This window comes from Chiloscyllium plagiosum, unplaced genomic scaffold, assembly GCF_037043375.1.
Source record: "Chiloscyllium plagiosum isolate Xiang-an unplaced genomic scaffold, Cpla_swu_hap1 HiC_scaffold_15, whole genome shotgun sequence".
Lineage (NCBI taxonomy): Eukaryota > Metazoa > Chordata > Chondrichthyes > Orectolobiformes > Hemiscylliidae > Chiloscyllium > Chiloscyllium plagiosum.
The window spans coordinates 66,111,646-66,135,327 of record NW_028270153.1 but is presented as its reverse complement, the minus strand read 5'-3'; the positions used below and the strand labels follow the sequence as shown (position 1 = coordinate 66,135,327).

General features: G+C 59.2%; 1 protein-coding gene across 2 annotated transcripts in view; it reads left to right on the top strand.

Annotated features, from left to right (window-relative positions):
- LOC122559989 (myosin light chain kinase 2, skeletal/cardiac muscle-like) overlaps positions 1-23,682 on the top strand; it is a 393,900-nt gene that overhangs the window by 15,518 nt on the left and 354,700 nt on the right. For both annotated transcript variants that reach the window (XM_087995000.1, XM_087995001.1), the window contains one exon: positions 3,635-4,035. In XM_087995000.1, coding sequence (XP_087851126.1) covers positions 3,635-4,035 — 401 coding nt within the window. The remainder of the gene's footprint in view (positions 1-3,634; positions 4,036-23,682) is intronic.

The window sequence follows — 23,682 nt, the reverse complement described above, 5'->3', positions numbered from 1 at the left end:
GGATGTGTGAATGGGTGGGTGAGTGAGTGGGTGTGTGAGTGGGTGGGTGAGTGGGTGGGTGAGTGGGTGGGTGAGTGGATGTGAGAGTGGGTGGGTGAGTGGATGTGTGAGTGGGTGGGTGAGTGGGTGTGTGAGTGGGTGGGTGAGTGGATGTGTGAGTGGGTGGGTGAGTGGATGGGTGAGTGGGTGGGTGAGTGGGTGGGTGAGTGGGTGGGTGAGTGGATGTGTGAGTGGGTGGGTGAGTGAATGTGTGAGTGGATGTGTGAGTGGGTGTGTGAATGGATGTGTGAGTGGGTGGGTGAGTGGGTGGGTGAGTGGATGTGTGAATGGGTGGGTGGGTGAGTGGGTGTGTGAGTGGGTGGGTGAGTGGGTGGGTGAGTGGGTGGGTGAGTGGATGTGAGAGTGGGTGGGTGAGTGGATGTGTGAGTGGGTGGGTGAGTGGGTGTGTGAGTGGGTGGGTGAGTGGATGTGTGAGTGGGTGGGTGAGTGGATGTGTGAGTGGGTGGGTGAGTGGTTAGGTGAGTGGTTGTGTGAGTGGGTGTGTGTGTGGGTGGGTGAGTGGATGTGTGAGTGGGTGGGTGAGTGGGTGGGTGGGTGGGTGAGTGGGTGGGTGGGTGAGTGGGTGTGTGAGTGGGTGTGTGAGTGGGTGTGTGAGTGGGTGGGTGAGTGGATGTGTGAGTGGGTGTGTGAGTGGGTGGGTGAGTGGTTGGGTGAGTGGGTGTGAGAGTGGGTGTGAGTGGGTGGGTGAGTGGATGTGTGAGTGGGTGGGTGAGTGGGTGGGTGGGTGAGTGTGTGTGTGAGTGGGTGGGTGAGTGGGTGTGTGAGTGGGTGGGTGAGTGGGTGTGTGAGTGGGTGTGTGAGTGGGTGGGTGAGTGGATGTGTGAGTGGGTGTGTGAGTGGGTGGGTGAGTGGGTGTGTGAGTGGGTGGGTGAGTGGGTGGGTGTGTGGGTGGGTGAGTGGGTGGGTGAGTGGATGTGTGAGTGGGTGGGTGAGTGGGTGGGTGAGTGGGTGGGTGAGTGGATGTGTGAGTGGGTGGGTGAGTGGATGTATGAGTGGGTGGGTGAGTGGATGTGTGAGTGGATGGGTGAGTGGGTGTGTGAGTGGGTGGGTGAGTGGGTGGGTGAGTGGATGTGTGAGTGGGTGGTTGAGTGGGTGGGTGAGTGGATGTGTGAGTGGGTGGGTGAGTGGGTGGGTGAGTGGATGTGTGAGTGGGTGGGTGAATGGATGTGTGAGTGGGTGGGTGAGTGGGTGGGTGAGTGGGTGTGTGAGTCGGTTTGTGAGTGGGTTGGTGAGTGGGTGTGTGAGTGGGTGGGTGAGTGGGTGTGTGAGTGGGTGGGTGAGCGGGTGTGTGAGTGGGTGGGTGAGTGGGTTGGTGAGTGGGTGTGTGAGTGGGTGGGTGAGTGTGTGGGTGAGTGGATGTGTGAGTGGGTGTGTGAGTGGGTGGGTGAGTGGGTGGGTGAGTGGGTGGGTGAGTGGATGTGTGAGTGGGTGGGTGAGTGGATGTATGAGTGGGTGGGTGAGTGGATGTGTGAGTGGGTGGTGAGTGGATGTATGAGTGGGTGGGTGAGTGGGTGGGTGGGTAAGTGGGTGTGTGAGTGGGTGTGTGAGTGGGTGTGTGAGTGGGTGGGTGAGTGGGTGGGTGAGTGGATGTGTGAGTGGGTGGGTGAGTGGGTGGGTGAGTGGATGTGTGAGTGGGTGGGTGAGTGGGTGGGTGAGTGGATGTGTGAGTGGGTGGGTGAATGGATGTGTGAGTGGGTGGGTGAGTGGGTGGGTGAGTGGGTGTGTGAGTGGGTGTGTGAGTGGGTTGGTGAGTGGTTGTGTGAGTGGGTGGGTGAGTGGGTGTGTGAGTGGGTGGGTGAGTGAGTGTGTGAGTGGGTGGGTGAGTGGGTTGGTGAGTGGGTGTGTGAGTGGGTGGGTGAGTGTATGTGTGAGTGGGTGGGTCAGTGGGTGTGTGAGTGGGTGGGTGAGTGGGTGTGTGAGTGGGTGGGTGAGTGGATGTGTGAGTGGGTGGGTGAGTGGATGTATGAGTGGGTGGGTGAGTGGGTGGGTGAGTGGGTGTGTGAGTGGGCTGGTGAGTGGGTGTGTGAGTGGGTGGGTGAGTGGGTGGGTGAGTGGATGTGTGAGTGGGTGGGTGAGTGGGTGGGTGAGTGGATGTGTGAGTATGTGGGTGAGTGGGTGGGTGAGTGGATGTGTGAGTGGGTGGGTGAGTGGGTGGGTGAGTGGATGTGTGAGTGGGTGGGTGAATGGATGTGTGAGTGGGTGTGTGAGTGGGTGGGTGAGTGGATGTGTGAGTGGGTGTGTGAGTGGGTGGGTGAGTGGGTGTGTGAGTGGGTGGGTGAGTGGATGTGTGAGTGGGTGGGTGAGTGGATGTATGAGTGGATGGGTGAGTGGGTGGGTGAGTGGGTGTGTGAGTGGGTTGGTGAGTGGGTGTGTGAGTGGGTGGGTGAGTGGGTGGGTGAGTGGGTGTGTGAGTGGGTAGGTGAGTGGGTGGGTGAGTGGGTGGGTGAGTGAATGTGTGAGTGGGTGGGTGAGTGGGTGGGTGAGTGGGTGTGTGAGTGGGTGGGTGAGTGGGTGAGCAGGCGGGGAGGTGAGCTAGTGGGTGAGTGAATGAGTGAATGGATGAGTGAGTGAGTGAGTGGGTGGGCGAGTGAGTGAGTGATTGGGTGGGTGGGTGAGCAGGCGGGTGGGTGAGCGGATGGGTGAGCAAGGTTGGCAGTTAGTTTGGGAGATGGTTGGGTCAAAGCTGGTACACCAATGATTTGAGGATTGCCCGGGGTGGGCACGGTGTCAGTGAGGTTTTTTAAGATGTCCGGCATTAGGTTTGGGCTCCATGAGTCTTGCTGGCTATGCCCCGAGTAAAGTGGGAGTTAAAGAGACCAGTATCTCCCTGGTAAGTATCAGGGTTGGTCCCACATATCTGCAATAACACTTAAAAACTGCTTCAACTTCCCCAACCTTTCCTCATTCCTGAAATTCTCCTCCTTGGAACAATTCCTGTAAACCTCTTCTGCAGTCTCTCCCTTGCTTCACATCTTTCCTAAAATATATCATCCAACACCATGCACAAGACTTCAGCTGAGGTCAAACCAGTGTCCTGTATAACTTCAGTACAACCTCCCTGTTCCCGTCCCCTCAGTCTCTCTTAATACAGGAGTGGTTGAGGATTCTGAAAGTTTTATTAAGAGCTCTCTCCACTTGTCACCTCCAAAGACTTATGGGCTTTTATTTTTAAACAAGTCTATTTATGTTGTACTTTGTCAAATGTCATTTGAAAGTTTATAAGAGGGATATCAAAGGGCCTATTTCAACCTCTCGCTCTGACTTTGAGTGCCCGCTAAGGTCAGTTAGCACAACTTGTCCTTAACCTGTGCTCCCTCCCATTCAGCCGCATTCTAATTTTGTCTCAGCTTAACGTCTCACCACTTGGCATTAGATTGATGGAACTTTAGTGAGCAGAGGTGTCTCATCCTGCACTATTTAGCCAGGTTCCCATTCTCTGGCACCAGCCTCACTCTTGCAGGGCAACTGTGATCTGAATATCTCTCTGCCTTTGTTTAGCTGTCCTCTGCTATTCATTTCTCTGTTTTACTGTCCATCCAGCATTATCTTTGACATCTGATCTTTCCTTTAACAGCGAGGAGCAGGGAGGCTCTGAGAGTGCCACATCGACAGCAGGCAGTGCAGATGGAGAGGTAGCGGACCCCAGACTGACCAGCGATGAATCTGACCCGTGTGCAGAGGCTGGGAGATTGGGAGCCTTGCAGAGTCCCAATGAGGTGGGCAGCGACTCCCCTCCTGAACCGTCCCAGCACCGAGCTGGAGATGGGGAGCCTGGCTTCCTTGAGGAGCCCCGAGCTGGGGTAAACAAGCAGGTGCTGGGCACCGAAGTCCCTCAGAGTGAAAGAGGTGCTTCGAAGGACACAGAGGAGGGTACGGAGGGTGAAGGAGCAGCCGCGGGCACAGCTGCGTGGTGCCAGGAGGAGCAAGTTACAGTGCAGGGCAGCACTGGTGAAGAGAGCTCAATCAAAGTGATCGGTAAAGATCAATGTTTGTTGGTGGATCTCGGATACACATGGTGCCCATTCCCACACACTGCCCCAAACTGAGATAAAATGGCGTCCTTACACACTGCCACACCAGGTTATATAGTCATCGAGATTTGACAGCACATCCAGTCTGGTACATCATTAACTATCGATCTGTTCTAATCCCATTGTCCAGCACTTGTCCTGTAACCTTGTACACTAAATACTTTCTGAAATACTTTGAGGGTTCCCAACTCTGCTAGCCATTCTGGCAGTGAATTCCAGATACCCGCAGCCCTCTGGATAAAAAGATTTTCCACAAATCCCCTGTGAACCTCCCACTGCTTATTTTGTGCCCCTTACTTAGTGACTCCTCTACAGAGGGAAACATTTCGCTCTGTCTATGACTCTTGGAACATTGCAGATCTACATCAGATTATCCTCAGCTTGCTATGCGCCAGGCTATCTCATCTCTCATCATGGCTGAGATGTTCCATCCCGGGTAACATCCTACACCCCCTCCAGTGCAGTCCCATCCTTCCTCTGGTGTGGGGATTGGAAATGTAGATGGTACACCATCTGGGGCCAAACCAACATTGCACACAGCTGCAACTCTTTGATCTCTGATTCAATGTCTGGACTAATAAAGACACGTTAACCCAGGTGCCTTCTGAAACACTTTATCGAACTGTCATGCTGTTTTCAAGAATTTATGGGCATTCACACCAAGGTCCCTCTCATACTGCAGAGGGTCCTCCCATGCTGTTAGTCCGACACAAATGCACTACCTCGCAATTTTCAGGATTAAATTCCCATTTGCCACACACCAGCCCGTCTGAGCAGCCAGTCTAAGGGCACCCTCTTCATTATTGAGTGGAACTCCCAGGAGATTTGAAGGAGTGTTAAGAGCAACACAAAATGCCAGATCACTTCACAGCTAACGGGACTGGTGAAAACTGGGACAACCAAGAACCCAAGTTGACATAGCAGGCTCCTACACAATGAAAGGGACAATTTGCTGATCTAAGTGAGGATTGCGCTCCTGATGAAGGGCTTATGCCCAAAACTTCAACTCTCCTGCTTCAAGGAGGCTTCCTGACCTGCTGTGCGTATCCAGCACAATACTTTTTGACTCTGATCAGCATGATGGTAGAGTTGGCTGGGGAGAGGTCACAGCTCTGCTCCAGATAGTGTCCCTGGAAGGTGTTACAGAAACCAGAGGACAGAGAGAGCCTCGGCTTAACATAACATCAATAAAGGCATCATCTCCGACAGTGCAGCACTCCCTCAGCACTGACCCTCTGACAGTGCAGCACTCCCTCTGTACTGACCCTCTCACAGTGCGGCACTCCCTCAGTACTGACCCTCTGACAGTGCGGCGCTCCCTCAGCACTGACCCTCCGACAGTATGGCACTCCCTCAGCACTGACCCTCTGACAGTGCAGCACTCCCTCAGTACTGACCCTCTGACAGTGCAGCACTCCCTCAGTACTGACCCTCTGACAGTGCGGCACTCCCTCAGTACTGACCCGCTGACAGTGCAGCACTCCCTCTGTACTGACCCTCTCACAGTGCGGCACTCCCTCAGCACTGACCCTCCGACAGTATGGCACTCCCTCAGCACTGACCCTCTGACAGTGCGGCACTCCCTCAGTACTGACCCGCTGACAGTGCAGCACTCCCTCTGTACTGACCCTCTCACAGTGCGGCACTCCCTCAGCACTGACCCTCCGACAGTATGGCACTCCCTCAGCACTGACACTCTGACAGTGCGGCACTCCCTCAGTACTGACCCGCTGACAGTGCAGCACTCCCTCTGTACTGACCCTCTCACAGTGCGGCACTCCCTCAGCACTGACCCTCCGACAGTATGGCACTCCCTCAGCACTGACCCTCTGACAGTGCAGCCTCCCTCAGTACTGACCCTCTGACAGTGCAGCAGTCCCTCAGTACTGACCCTCTGACAGTGCAGCAGTCCCTCAGTACTGACCCTTCGACAATGTTGCACACCCTCATTACTGACCATACAAAATTGCAGCACGCCCTCAGTACTGAACCTCTGACATTGCTGTACTCCCTCAGCACTGACACTCCGACAGTGCAGCACTCCATCAGCACTGACCCTCCAACAGTACAGCACTCCCTCAGCGCTGACCCTCTGACAACGCGGCACTCTCTCAGCACTGACCCTCCGACAGTGCAGCATTCCCTCAGTACTGACCCTCTGACAGTGCAGCATTCCCTCAGTACTGACCATCCGACAGTGCAGCACTCACTCAGTACTGACCCTCTGACAGTGCAGCACTCCCTCAGTACTGACCATCCGTTAGTGCAGCCCTCCCTCAGTACTGACCCACTGACAGTGCAGCACTCTCACAGTACTGACCCTCTGACAGTGCGGCGCTCGCTCAGTACTGACCCTTCGACAATGTTGCACCCCCGCAGCACTGACCCTCCGACAGTGACGCACTTCCCCAGCACTGACCCTCTGACAGTGCAGCACTCCCTCAGCACTGACCCTCTGACAGTGCAGCACTCCCTCAGTACTGACCCTCCGACAGTGCAGCACTCCCTCAGTACTGACCCTCCGACAGTGACGCACTTCCCCAGCACTGACCCTCTGACAGTGCAGTGCTCCCTCAGTACTGACCCTCGACCTGTGCAGCTCTCCCTCAGCACTGACCCTCTGACAGTGCAGCACTCCCTCAGCACTGAACCTCCGACAGTGCAGCACTCCCTTTGTACTGACCCTCCGACAGTGCGGCACTCCCTCAGCACTGACCCTCAGACAGTGCAGCACTCCCTCAGCACTGACCCTCTGACAGTGCATCACTCCCTCAGTACTGACCCTCAGACAGTGCAGAACTCCTTCAGCACTGTCCCTACGACAGTGCAGCACTCCGTCAGTACTGACCCTCCTACAGTGCAGCACTCCCTCAGCACTGACCCTACGACAGTGCAGCACTCCCTCAGTACTGACCGTCCAACAGTGCAGCACTCCCTCAGTACTGACCCTCTGACAGTGCGGCACTCCCTCAATACTGAACCTCCGACAGTGCAGCACTCCCTCAGCACTGGCCCTCTGACAGTGCAGCACCCCCTCAGCACTGACCCTCCGACCGTGCAGCGCTCCCTCAGTACTGACCCTCCGACAGTGCAGCACTCCCTCAGTACTGACCCTCTGACAGTGCAGCACTCCCTCAGTACTGACCCTCCGGCAGTGCGGCACTCCCTCAGCATTGACCCACTGACAGTGCAGTGCTCCAACAGTACTGAACCTCTGAAAGTGTAGCACTCCTTCAGTACTGACCCTCTGACAGAGCGGCACCCCCTCAGCACTGACCCTCTGACAGTGTGGCACTCTCTCAGTACTGAACCTCCGACCGTGCAGCACTCCCTCAGAACTAACCCTCCGACACTGCAGCACTCCCTCAGTACTGACCCTCTGGCAGTGCAGCATTCCCTCAGTACTGACCCTCCGACAGTGCGGCACTCCCTCAGTACTGACCCTCCGACCGTGCAGCACTCCCTCAGTACTGACCATCCGACAGTGCGGCATTCCCTCAGTACTGACCATCCGAACGTGCAGCACTCCCTCAGTACTGACCTCCGACAGTGCAGCACTCCCTCAGTACTGACCCTCAGACAGTGCAGCACTCCCTCAGCACTGACCCTCCGACAGTGCAGTGTTCCTTAAGTACTGACCCTCCGACAGTGCAGCACCCACTCAGCACTGACCCTCCGACCGTGCAGCGCTCCCTCAGTACTGACCCTCCGACAGTGCAGCACTCCCTCAGCACTGACCCTCTGACAGTGCAGCACTCCCTCAGTACTGACCCTCTGACAGTGCGGCACTCCCTCAGCATTGACCCTCTGACAGTGCAGTGCTCCCTCAGTACTGACCCTCCAACAGTGCAGCACCCCCTTAGTACTGACCCTCTGACAGTGCGGCACTCCCTCAGCACTGACCCTCTGACAGTGTGGCACTCCCTCAGCATTGACCCTCTGACAGTGCAGTGCTCCCTCAGTACTGACCCTCGACCTGTGCAGCTCTCCCTCAGCACTGACCCTCTGACAGTGCAGCACTCCCTCAGCACTGAACCTCCGACAGTGCAGCACCCCCTTAGTACTGACCCTCTGACAGTGCGGCACTCCCTCAGCATTGACCCTCTGACAGTGCAGTGCTCCCTCAGTACTGACCCTCGACCTGTGCAGCTCTCCCTCAGCACTGACCCTCCGACAGTGCAGCACTCCCTCAGCACTGACCCTCCGACCATGCAGCACCCCCTCAGTACTGACCCTCCGACTGTTCAGCACCCCCTTAGTACTGACCCTCTGACAGTGCAGCACTCCCTCAGCACTGACCCTCTGACATTGCAGCACTCCTTCAGTACTGACCCTCCGACAGTGCAGTGCTCCCTCAGTACTGACCCTCGACCTGTGCAGCTCTCCCTCAGCACTGACCCTCTGACAGTGCAGTACTCCCTCAGTACTGACCCTCAGACAGTGCAGCACTCCCTCAGCACTGACCCTCCGATCGTGCAGCACTCCCTCAGTACTGACCCTCAGACAGTGCAGCACTCCCTCAGCACTGACCCTCTGACAGTGCATCACTCCCTCAGTACTGACCCTCCGACAGTGCAGAACTCCTTCAGCACTGACCCTCCGACCGTGCAGCACTCCCTCAGTACTGACCCTCCTACAGTGCAGCACTCCCTCAGTACTGACCCTCTGACAGTGCGGCACTCCCTCAATACTGACCCTCCGACAGTGCAGCACTCCCTCAGCACTGACCCTCTGACAGTGCAGCACTCCCACAGCACTGACCCTCCGACAGTGCGGCACTCCCTCGGCACTGACCCTCCGACAGTGCAGCACTCCCTCAGCACTGACCCTCTGACAGTGCAGCACTCCTTCAGTACTGACCCTCCGACAGTGCGACACTACCTCAGCACTGACCCTCTGACAGTGCAGCACCCCCTCAGTACTGGCCATCGGATAGTGCAGCACTCCCTCAGTACCGACCCCCCGATAGTGCGGCACTCCCTCAGCATTGACCCTCTCACAGTGCAGTGCTCCCTCAGTACTGACCCTTGACCTGTGCAGCTCTCCCTCAGCACTGACGTTCTGACAGTGCAGCACTCCCTCAGTACTGACCCTCTGACAGTGCAGCACTCCCTCAGCACTGACCCTCCGACAGTGCAGTACTCCCTCAGCACTGCCCCTCCGACAGTGCAGCACTCCCTGAGTCCTGACCCTCAGACAGTGCAGCACTCCCTCAGTACTGACCCTCTGACAGTGCAGCACCCACTCAGCACTGACGCTCCGACCGTGCAGCGCTCCCTCAGTACTGACCCTCCGACAGTGCGGCACTCCCTCAGTCCTGTCCCTCCGACCGTGCAGCACTCCCTCAGTAATGACCCTCTGACAGTGCAGCACTCCCTCAGCACTGACCCTCCGACCGTGCAGCACTCGCTCAGCACTGACCCTCTGACAGTGCGGCACTCCCTCATTACTGACACTCTGACCGTGCAGCACTCTTTCAGTACTGACCCTCCGACAGTGCAGCACTCCCTCAGCACTGACCCTCCGATCGTGCAGCACTCCCTCAGTAGTGACCCTCAGACAGTGCAGCATTCCCTCAGCATTGACCCTCAGACAGTTCAGAACTCCCTCAGCACTGACCCTCCGACAGTGCAGCACTCCCTCTGCACTGACCCTCCGACAGTGCAGCACTCCCTCAGCACTGACCCTCCGACAGTGCAGCACTCCCTCAGTACTGACCCTCCGACCGTGCAACACTCCCTCATTACTGACACACCAACAGTGCGGCACTCCCTCTGTACTGAGCCTCCGACCGTGCAGCACTCCCTCAGTACCGACCCTCTGACAGTGCGGCCCTCCCTCAGTACTGACCCTCCGACCGTGCAGCACTCCCTCAGCACTGACCCTCCGACCGTGCAGCACTCCCTCAGCACTGACCCTCCGACCGTGCAACACTCCCTCAGTACTGACACACCAACAGTGCGGCACTCCCTCAGTACTGAGCCTCCGACCGTGCAGCACTCCCTCAGTACCGACCCTCTGACAGTGCGGCCCTCCCTCAGTACTGACCCTCCGACCGTGCAGCACTCCCTCAGCACTGACCCTCCGACCTTGCAGCTCTCCCTCAGCACTGACCCTCCGATTGTGCAGCACTCCCTCAGTACTGACCCTCTGACAGTGCAGCACTCCCTCAGCACTGACCCTCCGACCGTGCAGCACTCCCTCAGTACTGACCCTCCGATTGTGCAGCACTCCCTCAGTACTGACCCTCCGACAGTGCAGCACTCCCTCGGCACTGACCCTCCGACCTTGCAGCTCTCCCTCAGCACTGACCCTCCGATTGTGCAGCACTCGCTCAGTACTGACCCACCGACAGTGCAGCACTCCCTCAGCACTGACCCGCCAACAGTGCAGCACTCCCTCAGTACTGACCCGCCAACAGTGCAGCACTCCCTCAGTACTGACCCTCCGACCGTGCAGCACTCCCTCAGTACTGACCCTTTGACAGTGCAGCACTCCCTCAGTTCTGACCCTCTGACAGTGCAGCACTCCCTCAGTACTGTCCCTCCGACCGTGCAGCACTCCCTCAGCACTGACCCTCTGACAGTGCAGCACCCCCTCAGCACTGACCCTCCGACCGTGCAGCGCTCCCTCAGTACTGTCCCTCCGACCGTGCGGCACTCCCTCAGTACTGACCCTCTGACAGTGCGGCATTCCCTCAGCACTGACCCTCTGACAGTGCAGCACTCCCTCAGTACTGACCCTCCGACCGTGCTGCACTCCCTCAATACTGACCCTCTGACAGTGTAGCGCCCACTCATCACTGACCCTCCGACCGTGCAGCGCTCCCTCAGTACTGTCCCTCCGACCGTGCGGCACTCCCTCAGTACTGACCCTCTGACAGTGCGGCACTCCCTCAGCACTGACCCTCAGACAGTGCAGTTTTCCCTCAGTACTGTCCCTCCGACCGTACAGCACTCCCTCAGTTCTGACCCTCCGACCGTACAGCACTCCCTCAGTTCTGACCCTCCGACAGTGCAGCACTCCCTCAGCAGTGACCAACCGACAGTGCGGCACTCCCTCAGCACTGACCCTCCGACAGTGCAGCACTCCCTCAGTACTGACCCTCTGACAGTGCAGCACTCCCTCAGCACTGACCCTCTGACAGTGCGGCACTCCCTCAGCACTGACCCTCCGACAGTGCAGCACTCCCTCAGTACTGACCCTCCGACAGTGCAGCACTCCCTCAGTACTGACCCTCCGACAGTGCAGCACCCCCTCAGTACTGACCCTCCGACAGTGCGGCACTCCCTCAGTACTGACCCTCCGACAGTGCGGCACCCCCTCAGCATTGACCCTCCGACAGTGCGGCACTCCCTCAGTACTGACCCTCTGACAGTGCAGCACTCCCTCAGTACTGACCCTCAGACAGTGCAGCACTCCCTCAGCACTGACCCTCCAACAGTGCGGCGCTCCCTCAACATTGACCCTCTGACAGTGCAGCACTCCCTCAGTACTGGCCCTCCGACAATGCAGCACTCCCTCAGGACTGGCCCTCCGACAGTGCAGCACCCCCTCAGTCCTGACCCTCTGACAGTGCGGCACTCCCTCAGTACTGTCCGTCCAACCGTGCAGCACTCCCTCAGTACTGACCCTCTGACAGTGCAGCACTCCCTCAGCACTGACCCTCAGACAGTGTGGCACTCCCTCAGTACTGTCGGTCCGACCGTGCAGCACTCCCTCAGCATTGACCCTCTGACAGTGCAGCACTCCCTCAGTACTGACCCTCTGACAGTGCAGCACCCCTTCAGCACTGAACCTCTGACCGTGCAGCGCTCCCTCAGTACTGACCCTCCGACCGTGCAGCACGAACTCAGTACTGACTCTCCGACAGTGCAGCACTCCCTCAGCTCTGACCCTCTGACAGTGCAGCACCCCTTCAGCACTGAACCTCTGACCGTGCAGCGCTCCCTCAGTACTGACCCTCCGACAGTGCAGTACTCCCTCAGTACTGTCCCTCCGACAGTGCAGCACTCCCTCAGTACTGCCCCTCTGACAGTGCAGCACTCCCTCAGCACTGTCCTTCCGACCGTGCAGCACTCCCTCAAGTACTGGCCCTCCGACAATGCAGCACTCCCTCAGGACTGGCCCTCCGACAGTGCAGTACTCCCTCAGTACTGTCCCTCCGACCGTGCAGCACTCCCTCAGCACTGACCCTCCGACAGTGCAGCACTCCCTCAGTACTGACCCTCTGACAGTGCAGCACTCCCTCAGTAGTGACCCTCAGACAGTGCAGCATTCCCTCAGCATTGACCCTCAGACAGTTCAGAACTCCCTCAGCACTGACCCTCCGACAGTGCAGCACTCCCTCTGCACTGACCCTCCGACAGTGCAGCACTCCCTCAGCACTGACCCTCCGACAGTGCAGCACTCCCTCAGTACTGACCCTCCGACCGTGCAACACTCCCTCATTACTGACACACCAACAGTGCGGCACTCCCTCTGTACTGAGCCTCCGACCGTGCAGCACTCCCTCAGTACCGACCCTCTGACAGTGCGGCCCTCCCTCAGTACTGACCCTCCGACCGTGCAGCACTCCCTCAGCACTGACCCTCCGACCGTGCAGCACTCCCTCAGCACTGACCCTCCGACCGTGCAACACTCCCTCAGTACTGACACACCAACAGTGCGGCACTCCCTCAGTACTGAGCCTCCGACCGTGCAGCACTCCCTCAGTACCGACCCTCTGACAGTGCGGCCCTCCCTCAGTACTGACCCTCCGACCGTGCAGCACTCCCTCAGCACTGACCCTCCGACCTTGCAGCTCTCCCTCAGCACTGACCCTCCGATTGTGCAGCACTCCCTCAGTACTGACCCTCTGACAGTGCAGCACTCCCTCAGCACTGACCCTCCGACCGTGCAGCACTCCCTCAGTACTGACCCTCCGATTGTGCAGCACTCCCTCAGTACTGACCCTCCGACAGTGCAGCACTCCCTCGGCACTGACCCTCCGACCTTGCAGCTCTCCCTCAGCACTGACCCTCCGATTGTGCAGCACTCGCTCAGTACTGACCCACCGACAGTGCAGCACTCCCTCAGCACTGACCCGCCAACAGTGCAGCACTCCCTCAGTACTGACCCGCCAACAGTGCAGCACTCCCTCAGTACTGACCCTCCGACCGTGCAGCACTCCCTCAGTACTGACCCTTTGACAGTGCAGCACTCCCTCAGTTCTGACCCTCTGACAGTGCAGCACTCCCTCAGTACTGTCCCTCCGACCGTGCAGCACTCCCTCAGCACTGACCCTCTGACAGTGCAGCACCCCCTCAGCACTGACCCTCCGACCGTGCAGCGCTCCCTCAGTACTGTCCCTCCGACCGTGCGGCACTCCCTCAGTACTGACCCTCTGACAGTGCGGCATTCCCTCAGCACTGACCCTCTGACAGTGCAGCACTCCCTCAGTACTGACCCTCCGACCGTGCTGCACTCCCTCAATACTGACCCTCTGACAGTGTAGCGCCCACTCATCACTGACCCTCCGACCGTGCAGCGCTCCCTCAGTACTGTCCCTCCGACCGTGCGGCACTCCCTCAGTACTGACCCTCTGACAGTGCGGCACTCCCTCAGCACTGACCCTCAGACAGTGCAGTTTTCCCTCAGTACTGTCCCTCCGACCGTACAGCACTCCCTCAGTTCTGACCCTCCGACCGTACAGCACTCCCTCAGTTCTGACCCTCCGACAGTGCAGCACTCCCTCAGCAGTGACCAACCGACAGTGCGGCACTCCCTCAGCACTGACCCTCCGACAGTGCAGCACTCCCTCAGTACTGACCCTCTGACAGTGCAGCACTCCCTCAGCACTGACCCTCTGACAGTGCGGCACTCCCTCAGCACTGACCCTCCGACAGTGCAGCACTCCCTCAGTACTGACCCTCCGACAGTGCAGCACTCCCTCAGTACTGACCCTCCGACAGTGCAGCACCCCCTCAGTACTGACCCTCCGACAGTGCGGCACTCCCTCAGTACTGACCCTCCGACAGTGCGGCACCCCCTCAGCATTGACCCTCCGACAGTGCGGCACTCCCTCAGTACTGACCCTCTGACAGTGCAGCACTCCCTCAGTACTGACCCTCAGACAGTGCAGCACTCCCTCAGCACTGACCCTCCAACAGTGCGGCGCTCCCTCAACATTGACCCTCTGACAGTGCAGCACTCCCTCAGTACTGGCCCTCCGACAATGCAGCACTCCCTCAGGACTGGCCCTCCGACAGTGCAGCACCCCCTCAGTCCTGACCCTCTGACAGTGCGGCACTCCCTCAGTACTGTCCGTCCAACCGTGCAGCACTCCCTCAGTACTGACCCTCTGACAGTGCAGCACTCCCTCAGCACTGACCCTCAGACAGTGTGGCACTCCCTCAGTACTGTCGGTCCGACCGTGCAGCACTCCCTCAGCATTGACCCTCTGACAGTGCAGCACTCCCTCAGTACTGACCCTTGACCGTGCAGCACGAACTCAGTACTGACTCTCCGACAGTGCAGCACTCCCTCAGCTCTGACCCTCTGACAGTGCAGCACCCCTTCAGCACTGAACCTCTGACCGTGCAGCGCTCCCTCAGTACTGACCCTCCGACAGTGCAGTACTCCCTCAGTACTGTCCCTCCGACAGTGCAGCACTCCCTCAGTACTGCCCCTCTGACAGTGCAGCACTCCCTCAGCACTGTCCTTCCGACCGTGCAGCACTCCCTCAAGTACTGGCCCTCCGACAATGCAGCACTCCCTCAGGACTGGCCCTCCGACAGTGCAGTACTCCCTCAGTACTGTCCCTCCGACCGTGCAGCACTCCCTCAGCACTGACCCTCCGACAGTGCAGCACTCCCTCAGTACTGACCCTCTGACAGTGTAGCACTCCCTCAGTACTGACCGTCCGATAGTGCAGCACTCCCTCAGTACTGGCCCTCCGACAGTGCGGCGCTCCCTCAGTACTGGCCCTCCGACAGTGCGGCGCTCCCTCAGCACTGACCCTCTGACAGTGCAGCACTCCCTCAGTACTGACCCTCCGACCGTGCAGCACTACCTCAGTACTGACCCTCCGACCGTGCAGCACTCCCTCAGCACTGACCCTCTGACAGTGCAGCACTGCCTCAGTACTGACCCTCCGACCGTGCAGCACTACCTCAGTACTGACCCTCCGACCGTGCAGCACTCCCTCAGTACTGACCCCCAGATAGTGCAGCACTCCCTCAGTACTGACCCTCTGACAGTGCAGCACTCCCTCAGTACTGACCCTCTGAAAGTGCATGAACTCCCTCAGTACTGAACCTCTGACAGTGCGGCACTCCCTCAGTACTGACCCTCCGACCGTGCAGCTCTCCAGCAGTACTGACCCTCCGACAGTGCGGCACTCCCTCAGTACTGACCCTCCGACCGTGCAGCACTCCCTCAGTACTGACCCTGCGACAGTGCGGCACTCCCTCAGTACTGACCCTCCGACAGTGCAGCACTCCCCCAGTACTGTCCTTCCGACCGTGCAGCATTCCCTCAGCACTGACCCACTGACAGTGCAGCACTCCCTCAGTACTGACCCTCCGATAGTGCGGCACTCCCTCAGCATTGACCCTCTGACAGTGCAGTGCTCCCTCAGTACTGACCCTCGACCTGTGCAGCTCTCCCTCAGCACTGACCGTCTGACAGTGCAGCACCCCTTCAGTACTGACCCTCTGACAGTGTAGCACTCCCTCAGTACTGACCCTCTGACAGTGCGGCTCCCCCTCAGCACTGACCCTCCGACAGTGCGGCACTCCCTCAGTACTGACCCTCCAACAATGCAGCACGCCCTCAGTACTGACCCTCCGACCGTGCAGCACTCCCTCAGTACTGTCCTTCCGACCGTGCAGCACTCCCTCATTACTCGTCTCCGACAGTGGAGCACTCCCTCAGCACGGACCCTCCGACAGTACAGGACTCCTTCAGTCCTGACCCTCTGACAGTGCAGCACTCCCTCAGTACTGACCCTCCGACAGTACAGCACTCCCTCACACTGACCCTCTGACAGTGCAGCACCCCTTCAGCACTGACCCTCTGACCGTGCAGCGCTCCCTCAGTACTGACCCTCCGACAGTGCAGTACTCCCTCAGTACTGTCCCTCTGACAGTGCAGTACTCCCTCAGTACTGACCCTCTGACAGTGCGGCACTCCCTCAGTACTGTCCGTCCAACCGTGCAGCACTCCCTCAGTACTGACCCTCTGACAGTGCAGCACTCCCTCAGCACTGACCCTCAGACAGTGCGGCACTCCCTCAGTACTGTCGGTCCGACCGTGCAGCACTCCCTCAGCATTGACCCTCTGACAGTGCAGCACTAACTCAGTACTGACTCTCCGACAGTGCAGCACTCCCTCAGCTCTGACCCTCTGACAGTGCAGCACCCCTTCAGCACTGAACCTCTGACCGTGCAGCGCTCCCTCAGTACTGACCCTCCGACAGTGCAGTACTCCCTCAGTACTGTCCCTCCGACAGTGCAGCACTCCCTCAGTACTGCCCCTCTGACAGTGCAGCACTCCCTCAGCACTGTCCTTCCGACCGTGCAGCACTCCGTCAGTACTGACCCTCTGACAGTGCGGCACTCCCTCAGCACTGATCCTCCGACAGTGCGGCACTCCCTCAGCACTGACCCTCCGACAGTGCGGCACTCCCTCAGCATTGACCCTCTGACAGTGCAGCACTCCCTCAGCATTGACCCTCTGACAGTGCAGTGCTCCCTCAGTACTGACCCTCTGACAGTGCAGCTCACCCTCAGTACTGACCCTCTGACAGTGCGGCACCCCCTCAGCACTGACCCTCCGACAGTGCGGCACTCGTTCAGTACTGACCCTCCGACAGTGCAGCACCCCCTTAGTACTGACCCTCCGACAGTGCAGCACTCCCTCAGCACTGACCCTCCGACAGTGCGGCACTCCCTCAGTACTGACCGTCCGATAGTGCAGCACTCCCTCAGTACTGTCCTTCCGACCGTGCAGCACTCCCTCAGCACTGACCCTTTGACAGAGCGGCACTCCCTCAGCACTGACCCTCTGACAGTGCGGCACTCCCTCAGTACTGACCCTATGACAGTGGAGCACACCCTCAGCACTGACCCTTTGACAGAGCGGCACTCCCTCAGTCCTGACCCTCTGACAGTGCAGCACTCCCTCAGTACTGACCCTCGACCGTGCAGCACTAACTCAGTACTGACCCTCCGACAGTGCATCACTCCCTCAGCACTGACCCTCTGACAGTGCAGCACCCCTTCAGCACTGTCCCTCCAACAGTGCAGCGCTCCCTCAGTACTGACCCTCCGACAGTGCAGTACTCCCTCAGTACTGTCCCTCCGACAGTGCAGCACTCCCTCAGTACTGACCCTCTGACAGTGCAGCACTCCCTCAGCACTGACCCTCTGACAGTGCGGCACTCCCTCAGTACTGATCCTCCGACCGTGCAGCACTCCCTCAGTACTGACCCTCCGACAGTGCAGCACTCCCTCAGTACTGACCCTCAGACAGTGCAGCACTCCCTCAGTTCTGACCCTCCAACAGTGCAGCACTCCCTCAGTACTGACCCTCCGACAGTGCGGCACTCCCTCAGTACTGACCCTCCGACAGTGCGGCACTCCCTCAGCATTGATCCTCTGACAGTGCATCAATCCCTCAGCACTGACCCTCCGACACTGCAGCACTCCCTCAGTACTGACCCTCGACCTGTGCAGCTCTCCCTCAGCACTGACACTCTGACAGTGCAGCACTCCTTCAGTACTGACCCTCCGGCAGTGCAGCACCCCCTTAGTACTGACCATCCAACAGTGCAGCACTCCCTCAGCACTGACCCTCCGACAGTGCGGCACTCCCTCAGCACTGACCCTCTGACAGTGCGGCACCCCCTCAGCACTGACCCTCCGACAGTGCAGCACTGCCTCAGCACTGACCCTCCGACAGTGCAGCACCCCCTTAGTACTGACCATCCAACAGTGCAGCACTCCCTCAGCACTGACCCTCCGACAGTGCGGCACTCCCTCAGCACTGACCCTCTGACAGTGCGGCACCCCCTCAGCACTGACCCTCCGACAGTGCGGCACCCCCTCAGCACTGACCCTCCGACAGTGCAGCACTCCCTCAGCATTGACCCTCTGACAGTGCAGCACTCCCTCAGTACTGACCCTCTGACAGTGCGGCACCCCCTCAGTACTGACCCTCTGACAGTGCGGCACCCCCTCAGTACTGACCGTCCGATAGTGCAGCACTCCCTCAGCACTGACCCTCCGACCGTGCAGCGCTCCCTCAGTACTGACCCTCCGACAGTGCAGCACCCCTTCAGCACTGACCCTCCGACCGTGCAGCGCTCCCTCAGTACTGACCCTCCGACAGTGCAGCACTCCCTCAGTACTGATTCTCGACCTGTGCAGCTCTCCATCTGCACTGACCATCCAACAGTGCAGCACTCCCTCTGTATTGACCCTCTGATAGTGCAGAGCTCTCTCAGTACTGACCCTCTGAATGTGTAGCACCCCCACAGCACAGACCCTCCGACAGTGCGGCACTCCCTCAGCATTGACCCTCCGACAGTGCAGCACCCCCTCAGTACTGACCGTCCGATAGTGCAGCACTCGCTCAGTACTGACCCTCCGACAGTGCATCACTCCCTCAGCACTGACCCTCTGACAGTGCAGCACCCCCTCAGTACTGTCCCTACGACAGTGGAGCACACCCTCAGCACTGACCCTCCGACAGTGCATCACTGAGGGAGGGTCAGTACTGAGGGAGTGCTGCACTCTCGGATGGCCAGTACTGAGGGAGTGCTGCACTGTCGGAGGGTCAGTCCTGAAGGAGTGCTGTACTGTCGGAGGGTCAGTACTGAAGGAGTGCTGCACTGTCGGAGGGTCAGTGCTGAGGGAGTGCCGCACTATCGGAGGGTCAGTACTGAGGGAGTGCTGCACTGTCGGAGGGTCAGTACTGAAGGAGTGCTGCACTGTCGGAGGGTCAGTACTGAGGGAGTGCTGCACTGTCGGAGGGTCAGTACTGAGGGGGTGCTGCACTGTCAGAGGGTCAGTGCTGAGGGAGTGATGCACTATCGGTGGGTCAGTACTGAGCGAGTGCTGCACTATCGGACGGTCAGTACTGAGGGAGTGCGGCACTGTCGGAGGGTCAGTACTGAGGGCGTGCCGCACTGTCGGAGGGTCAGTGCTGAGGGAGTGCTGCACTGTCGGAGGGTCAGTAATGAGGGTGTGCTGTACTGTCAGAGGGTCAGTGCTGAGGGAGTGATGCACTATCGGACGGTCAGTACTGAGGGAGTGCGGCACTGTCGGAGGGTCAGTGCTGAGGGAGTGCCGCACTGTCGGAGGGTCAGTGCTGAGGGAGTGCTGCACTGTCGGAGGGTCAGTAATGAGGGTGTGCTGTACTGTCAGAGGGTCAGTGCTGAGGGAGTGATGCACTATCGGACGGTCAGTACTGAGGGAGTGCGGCACTGTCGGAGGGTCAGTACTGAGGGAGTGCAGCACGGTCGGAGGGTCAGTGCTGAGGGAGTGCTGCACTGTCGGAGGGTCAGTACTGAGGGATGCCGCACTGTCGGAGGGTCAGTGCTGAGGGAGTGCTGCACTGTCGGAGGGTCAGTACTGAGGGAGTGCAGCACGGTCGGAGGGTCAGTAATGAGGGAGTGCAGCACTCCCTCAGCACTGACCCTCTGACAGTGCAGCACTCCCTCAGCACTGACCATCCAACAGTGCAGCACTCCCTCAGCATTGACCCTCCGACAGTGCGGCACTCCCTCAGCACTGACCCTCTGACACTACGTCACTCGCTCAGTACTGGCTCTCCGACGGTTCGGCACTCCCTCAGTACTGACCCTCCGACCGTGCAGCACTCCCTCAGTACTGACCCTCCGACAGTGCAGCACTCCCCCAGTACTGGCCCTCCGACACTGCGGCACCGCCCCAGTACTGGCCCTCCGACAGTGGAGCACTCCCTCAGCACTGACCCTCCAACAGTACAGCACTCCCTCAGTCCTGACCCTCCGACAGTGCAGCACTCCCTCAGTACTGACCCTCCGACCGTGCAGCACGAACTCAGTACTGACCCTCTGACAGTGCAGCACCCCTTCAGCACTGACCCTCCGACCGTGATGCGCTCCCTCAGTACTGACCCTCCGACAGTGCAGTACTCCCTCAGTACTGACCCTCTGACAGTGCAGCCCTCCCTCAGCACTGACCCTCGACCTGTGCAGCTCTCCATCTGCACTGACCATCCAACAGTGCAGCACTCCCTCAGTATTGGCCCTCTGAGAGTGCAGAGCTCTCTCAGTACTGACCCTCTGAATGTGTAGCACTCCCTCAGTACTGACCCTCCGGCAGTGCAGCACCCCCTTAGTACTGACCATCCAACAGTGCAGCACTCCCTCAGTACTGACCCTCTGACAGTGCGGCACCCCCTCAGCACTGACCCTCCGACAGTGCAGCACTCGCTCAGTACTGACCCACCGATAGTGCAGCACTCCCTCAGCACTGACCCTCTGACAGTGCAGCACCCCCTCAGCACTGACCCTCCGACAGTGCAGCACTCCCTCAGCACTGACCCTCTGACAGTGCAGCACTCCCTCAGCACGGACGCTCTGACAGTGCAGCACTCCCTCAGCACTGACCATCCAACAGTGCAGCACTCCCTCAGCACTGACCCTCAGACACTACGTCACTCCCTCAGTACTGGCTCTCCGACGGTTCGCCACTCCCTCAGTACTGGCCCTCTGACCGTGCAGCACTCCCTCAGTACTGACCCTCCGACAGTGCAGCACTCCCTCAGCACTGACCCTCCGACCATGCAGCACTCCCTCAGTACTGACCCTCCAACAACGCAGCACCCCCTCAGTACTGACCGTCCGATAGTGCAGCACTCCCCCAGTACTGGCCCTCCGACACTGCGGCACTCCCTCAGCACTGACCCTCCGACAGTACAGCACTCCCTCAGTCCTGACCCTCCGACAGTGCAGCACTCCCTCAGTACTGACCCTCCGACCGTGCAGCACGAACTCAGTACTGACCCTCCGACCGTGCAGCACTCCCTCAGCACTGACCCTCTGACAGTGCAGCACCCCTTCAGCACTGACCCTCCGACCGTGCAGCGCTCCCTCAGTACTGACCCTCCGACAGTGCAGTACTCCCTCAGTACTGTCCCTCCGACAGTGCAGCACTCCCACAGTACTGACTCTCTGACAGTGCAGCCCTCCCTCAGCACTGACCCTCGACCTGTGCAGCTCTCCATCTGCACTGACCATCCAACAGTGCGGCACTCCCTCAGTACTGACCCTCCAACAACGCAGCACCCCCTCAGTACTGACCGTCCGATAGTGCAGCACTCCCCCAGTACTGGCCCTCCGACACCGCGGCACTCCCTCAGCACTGACCCTCCGACAGTACAGCACTCCCTCAGTCCTGACCCTCCGACAGTGCAGCACTCCCTCAGTACTGACCCTCCGACCGTGCAGCACGAACTCAGTACTGACCCTCCGACCGTGCAGCACTCCCTCAGCACTGACCCTCTGACAGTGCAGCACCCCTTCAGCACTGACCCTCCGACCGTGCAGCGCTCCCTCAGTACTGACCCTCCGACAGTGCAGTACTCCCTCAGTACTGTCCCTCCGACAGTGCAGCACTCCCACAGTACTGACTCTCTGACAGTGCAGCCCTCCCTCAGCACTGACCCTCGACCTGTGCAGCTCTCCATCTGCACTGACCATCCAACAGTGCAGCACTCCCTCAGTATTGACCCTCTGATCGTGCAGAGCTCTCTCAGTACTGACCCTCTGAATGTGTAGCACTCCCTCAGGACTGACCCTCTGACAGTGCAGCACCCCCTCAGCACAGACCCTCCGACAGTGCGGCACTCCCTCAGCATTGACCCTCCGACAGTGCAGCACCCCCTCAGTACTGACCGTCCGATAGTGCAGCACTCGCTCAGTACTGACCCTCTGACAGTGCAGCACACCCTCATTACTGACCCTCCGACCGTGCTGCACTCCCTCAGTACTGACCCTCCGACAGTGCAGCACTCCCTCAGCACTGACCCTCCGACAGTGCGGCACTCCCTCAGTACTGACCCTCCGACAGTGCAGCACTCCCTCAGTACTGACCGTCCGATAGTGCAGCACTCCCTCAGTCCTGACCCTCTGACAGTGCAGCACACCCTCATTACTGACCCTCCGACCGTGCTGCACTCCCTCAGTACTGACCCTCCGACAGTGCAGCACTCCCTCAGCACTGACCCTCCGACAGTGCGGCACTCCCTCAGTACTGACCCTCCGACAGTGCAGCACTCCCTCAGCACTGACCCTCCAACCGTGCTGCACTCCCTTAGTACTGACCCTCCGACAGTGCCGCACTCCCTCAGCACTGACCCTCTGACAGTGCGGCACTCCCTCAGTACTGTCCGTCCGACCGTGCAGCACTCCCTCAGTACTGACCCTCCGACAGTGCAGCACTCCCTCAGTACTGACCGTCCGATAGTGCATCACTCACTCAGCACTGACCCTCTGACAGTACAGCACACCCTCATTACTGACCCTCCGACAGTGCAGCACTCCCTCAGCACTGACCCTCCGACAGTGCGGCACTCCCTCAGTACTGACCCTCCGACAGTGCAGCACTCCCTCAGCACTGACCCTCCGACCGTGCTGCACTCCCTCAGTACTGACCCTTCGACAGTGCCGCACTCCCTCAGCACTGAGCCTCTGACAGTGCGGCACTCCCTCAGTACTGTCCGTCCGACCGTGCAGCACTCCCTCAGTACTGACCCTCTGATAGTGAGGCACTCCCTCAGCACTGACCCTCTGACAGTGCAGCACTTCCTCAGCACTGACCCTCTGACACTGCTGCACTCCCTCAGTACTGACCCTCCGACAGTGCAGCACTCCCTCAGTACTGGCCATCCGAGAGTGCAGTGCTCCTTCAGTACCGACCCTCTGACAGTGTAGCACTCCCTCAGTACTGACCCTCTGACAGTGCGGCTCCCCCTCAGCACTGACCCTCCGACAGTGCGGCACTCCCTCAGTACTGACCCTCCAACAACGCAGCACCCCCTCAGTACTGACCGTCCGATAGTGCAGCACTCCCCCAGTACTGACCCTCCGACAGTGCAGCACTCCCTCAGCACTGGCCATCCGAGAGTGCAGTGCTCCTTCAGTACCGACCCTCTGACAGTGCAGCACTCCCTCAGTACTGACCCTCTGACAGTGCAGCACTCCCTCAGTACTGACCCTCTGACAGTGCGGCAGTCCCTCAGCACTGACCCTCTGACAGTGCAGCAGTCCCTCAGCACTGACCCTCTGACAGTGCAGCACTCCCTCAGTACTGACCCTCTGACAGTGCAGCAGTCCCTCAGCACTGACCCTCGACCTGTGCAGCTCTCCATCTGCACTGACCATCCAACAGTGCAGCACTCCCTCAGTATTGACCTTCTGATAGTGCAGAGCTCTCTCAGTACTGACCCTCTGAATGTGTAGCACTCCCTCAGTACTGACCCTCTGAATGTGCAGCACTCCCTCAGCATTGACCCTCCGACAGTGCATCACCCCCTCAGTACTGACCGTCCGATAGTGCAG